The sequence below is a fragment of the Oenanthe melanoleuca genome, chromosome 4, assembly GCF_029582105.1.
Source record: "Oenanthe melanoleuca isolate GR-GAL-2019-014 chromosome 4, OMel1.0, whole genome shotgun sequence".
Classification (NCBI taxonomy): domain Eukaryota; kingdom Metazoa; phylum Chordata; class Aves; order Passeriformes; family Muscicapidae; genus Oenanthe; species Oenanthe melanoleuca.
In genome coordinates, this window is record NC_079337.1 from 17,312,416 (window position 1) to 17,323,112 (window position 10,697).

General features: G+C 42.0%; 1 protein-coding gene across 2 annotated transcripts in view; it reads right to left on the bottom strand.

Moving 5' to 3' along the window:
• SNCA (synuclein alpha) overlaps nt 1-8,926 on the bottom strand; it is a 60,036-nt gene extending 51,110 nt beyond the window's left edge. The window contains exons 1-3 of one of the 2 annotated variants that reach the window (XM_056489608.1): nt 8,576-8,926; nt 7,073-7,218; nt 1,343-1,384 (exon numbers count right to left, since the gene is read on the bottom strand). In XM_056489608.1, the coding sequence (XP_056345583.1) occupies nt 1,343-1,384; nt 7,073-7,193 (163 nt within the window). In that variant the 5' untranslated portion in view covers nt 7,194-7,218; nt 8,576-8,926. Of the gene's footprint in view, nt 1-1,342; nt 1,385-7,072; nt 7,219-8,405 lie in introns of both variants that reach the window. The other variant, XM_056489607.1, reaches the window with a different exon arrangement.
• Nucleotides 8,927-10,697: the final 1,771 nt, after the last annotated feature.

Below are 10,697 nucleotides of genomic sequence, written 5' to 3' on the forward strand. Positions count from 1 at the left end.
AATTTCAACCTGTTCACTCCCTGTTCCTCTTCCATTTTCATTCAACAGCCAAACTCATCTCAAACAACTCGAAAGGCCAAAAGGAAGCAAACTGTGGCACCATTATTCCCAAGTTTTGGCATTTTACTTTGTGTCACCTGTTTCCTAAAGTGTGAGAGGAACAGCTACTGTTTTGCCTAAAATCAACAGTAACTTTTTCAAATTTTCTATTCACAGGCAAAGCACATAACAGATGTTCTCCCCTTATGTTTGGCTTTACACTGCTTCGTACCTTCCAGAAGAAAATTGAACGTATTTTCAAACCTGTAAAAAATTCTATTCACCTACTGGAAATTTCCTAACTAAACATATTGCCATCACATATAGAGAGGCACAGCATTTGGGATCAGTAGGTTTTTTCAGGATGAGGAAGAGAAGTCCCCCACTGAGCTAGGTCACTAGAATCCCAGTGCTTCAGCATGTTTCATATGTGTGCAAATGCCCTTGAATTTGATTCTGCCACATCCCAGCTTGGTGAGCATCACCTCTATTAACTTCTTTCCTAGAGCTCTCAGCTGCTGCTCCCACATCTATGAGGATACTGGATATATCTGCCCCAAATCTCATTCTACTGCAATCCTCTACTGGTCATAGTAATGATCCCTCTGAATATTTCTCCTAATTGAGGTCTAACAGGCTGAGATTTCAAATCTCACAACAGCAGCACGCGTGCTCAGCCTGAGGCTAAACTCTGAAGGACTATTCTCGATATTCTGCTCTGTTTTGTTACTAGAAATGCTCTTGACTGACTTTTCAACCATTTATGTGGGTTGTATATTAAGTACTGACATTTGTTTACCTACCACTGTTTATCCTTTGCCTTGGTTTATGTGAGCACAATGATACACTGATACATGAGCTGAATGATGCACTGGCTGAGGAAAAAAATTCTTTTCTATTATCTTATTTGTTTCTGAATTGGTTAGGAGAAAAACAACTTAAATTTATTGACCATGCATTCTCTTCACATCTCTAGAACTCCCACAATTTACAGCAGAAAATTACACATTTTATTCAATGCCCTATGGTCAACTAAGGCTTTTCTGCACTGTGTAGATATCAAAGACTTCTGGCCATGTCGAAACACTCATAACTGTGCAAATTCAAATCAAAACTGAACATTTTTCTTTCCTGTAAGCCATTTCCATTCAGTCTTCCCACCCAATTAGATATCTCTATTTTCCTATGCTTTTTCATCTTTCATAAATTGTAATGCTCTCAAAAAACTTAGAATTTTTAACAGCTAAATTGTTGGTTAATCTCATGCAGGAAGGAAGCTGAAATCAAGAGATAATTATCTTACCTGTTGTAACACCATGAACAACTCCTTCCTTGGTCCTGGAACCTAAACAAAGAAAAATATTAGATTGAAAATGCATATTCTTAAGTACTGGTAAAGACTAGACAGATGATAAAGAGGAATTTATATGTAGAGAGAATACTGCTGCATACAATATTTTCCAAGGTTATTAAATGAAATGAAAAAGAAATTCTGTCTAAGGGAAGAGGCAAAACCATCAGTAAAGAACAGCTGCATGGATGGGTATCGACTCTGGAAAGGTGAGTAATACTAGAAACACTTCTGCAGTACACACTGACTTGCTTCCTATTTTGCAAATATCTGTGTTAGACCTCCCACTTGGCAAACTCACATGGATGACTCTGCACAGAAACCATGTTAACAACCCTAACAAGGATCATGCATGCATTTGTAGAGGCTCTGAGCCACAGTCTCCAGAAGACGCTTAAAATTTCCTCTTTGCCAGATCTCAGCTTGCAGGGCTTGACAATCACAGAAGCACTGAACCACAGCAAGGCCTAGAGGGTAAATTCAGGGGGAGATGGAAGTGCTAGCCAGATTTGGATATCAACTGATCTTTAAGGGGAAGAAAAACAAATTAGTACATACTGCTCTTTAAAACTTAACCAGGTGCCTTTTTCCCTACCAGCCCTCTACTTGCCCTTGTTAGGTTCCATAATTTGGCTACATTTCAGGGATTAGTATCCATCTGTGGACTATGATGCATAACAATGTGCAATTAACAGAGTTTATGGCTCCTAGTTAATCATCTTACCTAGTCTGCCAGAGACAGGATGACATTTTATTTTTCTTACCAACACAGAAATGACCTTACTTGTAATGCAATTTTTTTTGCTGTCATTCAGTATTTGAGACATTATAATTTATACTTCTAACATAACAGAAGAAAATGCATAGGCAGAAAAATATTAGAAACATAACTTTTTGTTCAAAATTCTTTACAATAATACAATTAAACACAGAAATACAATATAAGCTCATTCATCAAATGTCCTATTTGCTACTAGTGCAAATTTATGGAACTTTAGCCATATAGTTCCAGCACTATTAGATTGATTACGTGATTGAAAAGGCACTCTTACCTATAAGCAAGAAAAGAAAAATAAACCGTGATAAAATACAAGAGAAAAAAAATACTGCCTCAAGTAAAATGAAATGTTCCTTTAGCTAATGATGAGGTCAAACAGCTGAGAAGTCTTTTTCCCCCATTTATTCCAATTTTCTATTTTTTAAAAGTTTGTTTTCTCTCACTGAAAAATATTTACCATAGAATAATCAGAAATTTAATAATATTCAAAGTGTTCACACCTAAGGACTTGTTTTAGGACTTTGGTTCTCAATTTTGTACCATCACAAGACCTGAAGAAGCAAAGCACAACCTGGAATCCAAGCAGATGATAGTTCTACTGACTTCTAGCAACTAAACACTCCTTGCAGGCTTACAGTGTGTCTATTGGAATACTTAATATTAAACACATGCTTTTAAAGGCATTGTTAGACCTGGCCAATATCTCATTCATGTTGTTGAACTGACTGTTTATAACCTGTGAAGTAGCAAGTATCAGTTCCCTAAGGCCAGAAAGGGATGGGTGGTATGACAGAGCTCCCTGAGGACTGATGCAATGCACATATCTCCAGAGGGACCTATTCCAAGCCAATTCTTACCCACACACAGCACTGCTATAACCACAACTTGCACAGAAATGCTGGTTTCTTTAGTGGAAGACAGACTTTTAAAAGGCCCAGCTCACAGACTCATATGGAACAGCAGTATGTATAGCCAGATCCATTAACTGGCAAACAACCAGCTGGTTGGTGTTCCAGACCCCACAGCATATGTTAGAGCTCAAGAGTCCTTGCCCCACTGCTGCACACTTGCATGCAAGTAGCTGTTCCTGCCATCACAGCTACAACAGCATCCAGAAGCACACTAGGATCTGCCAGAACAGACCTATAAATAACAACAGTTAAATTCAGTGGGACGACTTCTGGCTGGCCAAGAAGGAAAGCTGGTTGTCCACACTGTTTCCAGGAGAAACTAGCTGTCTTTCATCCTGGCATTCCCAAAATACCAACAGTCTTGCTCATTGTACCCTGCATAACAAGGGGAACAGAGAAATCGGAGTAGGGACAACTTAAAGACCAAGGAACATGACTCTAACCTAAACCAAGAAGCAATAGTAGTATGGTAATGCTATTTTCCCTTGCTATAGCAGACATCTGTGTGAATGGATGGAAAAATCTAAGCAGCATTTTTTCTTTTTTTTTTTTTAATTATAAAAAATGCCATAGAGTCTCCTCATGATTTATTATCATTGCTGTCATTGTGCCAGAATGAAGGAGTGTATCAGCAGTTTGCAAATACACTAATTTCTGGACTATTTGAGAGACCAATGGACTACTCACATTGCTTAGTAAGAGTTGATTACAGACTGGGAAACAAACCCAAATTAGAGGAAGGGGAAATCAACACTTAATGAAAACACTTGCTTGTCCTGAAGCCCATTATTCTACCAGACCAACCTTGAGTCCTCTCAACTACTCTGCTGGCTTTTCTACTACTAAAGGAAAATAAAAAAGCATTATAAAAAGGGAGTGGAAGAATTTGGATGGCTTTGCCAAATAGGTCATAACTGTTCTGCTCTACTCTAAGGCCATGTGCCAGCACAGGGAATAGTAAACAACTGCCAGCCAACCTGCTGCTAAAAAACTATTCCTTTGTTCTACGAGCTTAAAAATTTAAAAATGATCAGACTGGAAACTTCCATTCCTGAGCACTGAACATGCACTCAAGAGTCAGCTGAGCAAAAACTTCAGCTCCCTGGAAGCACACATGAAGCTCATCTCGAGCACTGCATTGCCAAGAGTGTGTGAGCCCATCCTTACTCAGTTCCTGATTTCAAACCAAGTGGGGATTAAGTACTGCCACTCACTTCCTCTCTGCTTCACACTAACAGCTCTTGAAGGACACAGAAGGATGCAGTTTTAAATTTACAGCACACACAGTCCTTTCTAAACAATGACCAGGCCATTGTTTGACATCAAGAAGGTTCCTGATGCTGTGCTTCAATGAGTTAAGAGAGAAACAATGGTGAAACCCATTGGCAGAGAAATTTAAGGGGGAAAAAAAAATCCCAATACTTGAAAGCATAAAAACACATTGTAGACTGTATTGAAGGGATCTTGGGTACTTAAAAGGAGGCCAGACAGTGGACTGAGGGAAGAAAGTAGAGACTTCAGCATGGACAGGGAAAAAAAAACAACAACCTTAATCAATCCTCCAGTTCACTGCTCTCCTACATGGCTCTAAGTTTCTCCCTTTGCCAGAAGACATTTTCCTTGTGCCAAAGAACTGCTAAAACTAAAAGAATAAAAGAATTACAATGACCATATTTCATCCCAAACAGCAGCTGTTGTTAACAGAACTCTTACCAGGTAGATTTAGGTTAAAGTCTTTCTCATAATAGTTAACTGCAGCCTTGACAGAAAGGTCTAGATGCTTTCCACATTTACCTAAATTGCACTGTTTTCAGTGGAAAATCATATCACCTAGGGGACCTGGACCAAAGACTTTGCATCTTCTTAATTCTCCAGCAGCAATTGGAGGCTGAATGTTATGAAACTGAAAATGATTAGCAGGTCCCACTCAGCCCAGTGTTGTTAGGTTCTTTTTTGCAAGATGTCAGGCAGCTTTCACAGTATAATCTGGCTGTGAATCACAAATCTGAAAACCCAACTATAGAAAAAGGGAGTGAGAAGTCTTCAGGAGCTCTAATGAACTGTGCTGCTCCTCTCTGCTCATAAAGGGGCTTCACCCCTTTTTGCACTGCAATCATTATCAGCCTGCAGAACACAAAATTATCACACTGGCCTTTGCTAATGCTGCACAGTGGAAGAGACACCTCTGCTGTGTGCTTGGGAAGTAGACGGGAAACATCCAGCTCCTCCTTTCCCTATCTGAACTTGCTGAAACATCCTGCCTGTATGGGCAAGCACACAATTGGACACAAGCTGCCAGAGCTTCTGGAGACAACTTCCAACCAAAGGCTCTTTTACCTGCACTAGAAACTCTGCTCATAGCCTTTGCCTCCTGAAAAGGAGACTCCAGGTGGGAGAAAGATCCTCCATTACTAGAGTCACATGCACAGGTCCCTATCACAACTCAAGGCTCTGCTGTCCCCAGCGATTTCTTGAAATTCTTGGAAAAAACAGTAAGCCTGCCCTCCAAAGTTCAACCTCAGCACAAGTGTCTCTGAAGACAACAGGAAATATGTTGCCTTTGGGAACAGAACTAGGTTTAAACGTTATTATGGTCTGGAGAACAGGTCAGACACAAAGATTAATTTAGCACACAATGCTGGTTTCTAATACAAAGAAATCAATGACCCCAGAAGCATGGCCAGGACTACAAGAAAACAAAATAAAAGAAAGTCCTACCTCTGAAAAATAATTCCAACATTAAGCACAATATGCAGTGGAAGAACATCTATTTTGATACCTTGAAAATGAGCAGATGCTAATTTTAAAATAGATTCATCCTACAATTAGTGCTCAAAATGACTGCCATCCCTGCTGGCAAGAGCACTGAGCTTTGCTATGGCTTAAAAGGGAGGGAAGCATATTCCAAATGAGTAGTCCACACTATCTGGAGCAGAAATAATTTCTTACAAACTGGCACTAGCCTGCAACAGTAGAGGGAATCCAAAAAAGGCACTGGAATAACAGAGACCTCAGTGCTCCCATTGAAAATAAATGCCTCTGTTTTTCAGCTCTGTTTAACTTCTCTCTGTTACATTTGCACGTCTCCCTCGGTACACACAGTGCCCATTACAGAACTGATCTGCTCAAAATCAGCAGAACAGAAACTACCTACAGGAAAGGGTATCTTCCCCCTCTCCATTCTTTTATAAACTAGCTTTATTTGATGAATAAGAGATACAGATCCATAATCATTTTTTTTATAAAAAAAACACTTACTCGTATAGTCTTGGCAGATTGCTTTTCCTGTGAAATTTTCATGACAGCATTTGCAAGACACTCCTCTAAAGCCCAATACTTGCTAAATGAAGATGACTATCTTGCATGAAAGTACCAGTCAGGGATTTGAAAATAATTTTATCCCAGGCTCTATGCAAGACTTGACTGGCCTAGAATAAGACTAACAACTGCTTTGCTACCTTGGAGTCTGCCTGCCTTACTTCATTAATTGTAGAGGCTCTTCCTTGAGAAGTCATGGAAAATATCTGCCATTAATTTGCAACAGTAATTACAGAACACGAAATGAATTTCAGAAGGTAACACTTTGCCATACAAAAGCAGTTGGCATGTCTATTACTCAACTCCTGAGCTAACGTCTCCAGTGTCTCCTCCTGGAATCCTACTCAAGCCCCACGAGCTCTGTTGAATGCTGTGAAACTACCTTCACCTACAGCTTTTACATTTTTTTTCTATTTACTTCTACTGTACCAACCAGCCCTTCAGCCTTGATCTGGCAAACTTCTTGCATGGAGTGCCAGCCAATGACCTTTACTGTAAGGCATTTGGCTTCAAAGAACCAGAGCTCAGGAAGGCACAACTTTCCTCTTGTTTCTTCTGCAATGGTCTCCTATGAACAATTACATATATTTTTTGAAGAAGAATAGGTCTGATGAGGATGCAGCTGTGAATGTCTGGGTGCATCAATCAGCAGTGTGCTCTCTGCTGCCCACCTACCCACATAGAGGACTCCCTCTTTCGTCTTTCCTGCTGCCTCTGCCACACCCTGCTTGGTTTTTTCTGCTGCTGCTACGACTCCCTCCTTTGCCTTGGAAAGCCCTTTCATGAACACATCCATGGCTGAAGACTTTCTTCACACAGCTCTAGAGGAAAAAAAAAAATAGTACACACTTTCAGTAAGGTTTTTTCAGCATTTTACCCCAGAAAGGGGAGAAGATATTCTAACTGAACAGGATCACAATTGCTTTAAAATTGTATTATTTATACCCCCAAATTGTATAGCTATATGAAACAGATATCCTATTTCCACAGAATCTTATGGAGAGGTTGCCAATAATGCAGTTCTGATTGGAAGATGGTTCCATTGACATGAGTAACTTCCTTGCCTATCGAGGCATCATTTCTCCCAAAGGACAGTTCTGTTGATGTGCTGAATGCAAGATTCACCCCTGTGATTTGATGATACTCCACCTCCCATCCAGAGAAAAAAGCCAACTTAAAAAGCAAACAAACAGACCAGAAAAACCAAACCACATAAATCAAAATCTCTCATAAATGACAAATGTTCACTTGTAAGAAAATGCCATTACAACTCAGGACTGGAGGAAATAAAAAAATGCTGCATTTCCATTAGTCCAGCATTTTACACACAGTCCACATCATTCTTTTGGAAGCTGAGTTTTCCTGAATGGGCTCATTGCATGCATCACAAGTGAGAAAATATTTTACTAAAAAGCTAAAACAAGATCACGGGATTTAAAAAGCACTGCACTACAGCTACCAAGAGAGTCCTCTGGCAGCGATACAATCCAGTGCTACACTGAAACCACCGAAATAGTAATTAAAACCCGGAATCAGCGTCCCTTAGACAAATGCATTATCAGTAGTCCTTTCTCTTCCTCCACCCACACAGACAGAAGTGCTGCCTGTTATCTTCTCCTCTTTGCCAGAGGCTGAGTAGGAGGAATGGATGTCTAGGAAGGCATCTGGGCTGTCGCAGCTTTCCCCTAACTCGTGACGAGCGTGCGGAGAAAGGCAGTGTTTGTGCTCCAGCCGAGCTGCCCACGGTCCTGCCTCCCTGGGGATGGCAGGGGGCTCCTTGCACATCGTGCCAGATGAGGCAGGACCGGCCCGGGGCACCCGCGGCTCCGCCACCCGCAGGGACCCCAGAGCGGACCCAAATTGCATCAAATAACATAGAATGACACACCTGCAGAGGGAGGGGGGAGCGAGCAGCGCGTCGCGCCCATATATATGTGTATGTATATGTAGCTACACACGTACAAACACGGACATGCACGTAAAGGCATCCACGCAGCGAGGCACCTACCGAGGAAAGCAGCGCGGCGCGACCATATGGGCACCCACGGGCGCGACGGCGGCACGGCTTCTCCTCCCTCCCCGTGCCCACACGTTCAACAGGACGTGTCTAGCCAGCCAGCCAGCCCTGTATGACCCGCACACCTGTAATCCCGCACCGCCCCGCCCTGCCGCACTCACCGGGCACCGACCCGCTCCGGGCAGGCTGCGGGGCACGGAGCGCGGAGCGGCCGAGGCAGCGGCCCCTGCTCAGCACATGCCGAGGCTCGGAGCCCGCCGGCTCTGCTGGCACCACCCCGGCGGCAGCCCCGCAAGAGGCGAGGGCGGGGGGCGGAGGATGCGCCGCGGGAAGGAGGAGCGCCGGCTGCCGCTCCCCGCGGGGTGCGCGCCCCCCGCCCGGCCCTGCGCCCACCCTGAGCGCTGTGCGGAGGGAGGCGTGATGGAGAGCGAGCACCTGCTCCCCGGGCGCAGGCACAGAGAGAAGAGAGGGAAGAAGGCGTGCCTTGGTACCCGCTGGGACTCCGCGCAGTCACCGCTCCCTCCGAGGGCTGAGCGCCTCGTCTTAGAAGTGTAAGGAAGCTGTTGATGCGGCACACCCCTGAGTCACTTCTCCAAATCCTTAGAAAATCTCCCCCAGCTTCGCTTTTGCATCTACTTCCAAATCTTCAGCCCTGAATGACTGCAGTTCAATGTGACTGTTCTCACAAGATTCATGATCCCGGCTCATTTTAAGCACGGGAGGTGGTGTTCTTGCAGGTGTAATTCGAGTCTTGACTGCACACACACAATAATTTTCATCCCAAATGGGGAGCAGTACGGCCAGACTCGCCCAACCCCTACGCCTCTGCTGGCATCCTCCACCACACAATCCATGGCCACTGCCACCCGAATCTCAAACTCATGCAGAGAAGTCACCTTCTCCCCAGAAAGGGAAACCTATCAAACTTCTCTATTTTGGTCACAGAATTTAAGCATGAAAAGCCAAGACCAGTAGGAGACAAGGCACTAGAACAGATGGACCTTCAGCTTCAGTACATCAATTCAAACCCTGCAAGGCTTAAAGAAACAGCTTGGGTTTTACTGCACTCCAAAAGGAGAAACAGAACGTGGTTTAGATGAGATAAAAGGTTGTGAGCTGCAAGGAGCATCTTTCATCCATCATGCCTTGCAGACAGCTGATGCATCCCTGGTTTTGTTTCCATGCAGAACATGTAGTGCAGAGTCTTACTCTTGTCAGGTTTCTTTGCAAGTTCTAATATTTCTGTATTGTTTGGTAAACTTTCTTTTGCTTCATTCTACTAGTAGTTTTAATCAACCAAGCATTAGGCAACAATTTTACTTGTGTAAGAGTGTTCAGACTGGTAATACAAATCATTTTCTCATAATTCTGCCCTCAAGAAAACCTTAATAAAAAGCCCAGAAATTAAATTACATAAGATACCTCACCTTAGTCATCCTGTGCAGCACATTCGTAGTTAGCAGTGCAACAGCTAGGTGTGGTATTTCTATTTTCTTCTTATTTTGGACAGAGGACAATAGGTACAGTTCCAGACAGTAAATGAAATTTAATCAAAATCATATTCTTTTCACATATTAAGTGGCCCAATTTATGTATCTTAGTATGTAAATTGGCTCCTTGAAAACCCTTCTGTCAGTCATCCTCTACTATCTTGAGCAGTAGACTTAGACCTCAAATTAGAAGCAAAGTGAATATTGCACTACTTATAATATTATATAATATATGATATATGATTATATAATATGATAAAGTTATCTTTCAGATTTAAAGAAGGCTTTTTATTTTTCAGCAAATGACTATGAGTATGAAATGTTGCTTTTTATAATGTATAAATCTAAATCTAAATAGACTTATTGTATGTAATTACATTAGGAGAAACAGATAGTCCAGTATGATAAACAACCTTGTACATTTATGGCTGTGTTTCTGAAAACTTTACAAAGAAGAGCTCAGATGTTTGCAACTCCTAGCTTTTGCAAGCAGTCTTTTTTTGCCTTATGTTTATCAAATGTAGGCATTATGTTCTGCTGTTAAACAAAGTAACAGCTTGTCCTTTAACAAAAATCGTGCAGCTAGAAATAGAGAGGTAAAGGCAAGAGGGATCAGTTGCCACAGCAGAAGTAAAGCTGAAAATTTCAGCTGTAGTATTCAAGCTAGGAAGCTGTTAAATTCTAAATCATAATGTAAGAGGCACAAATATTGACACAAGAAATTCTTCATTCTTAAAATGAATGGGACTTAAGTGGAAAACAGAATTAAATATGAATGAGAACGGGTATTGTA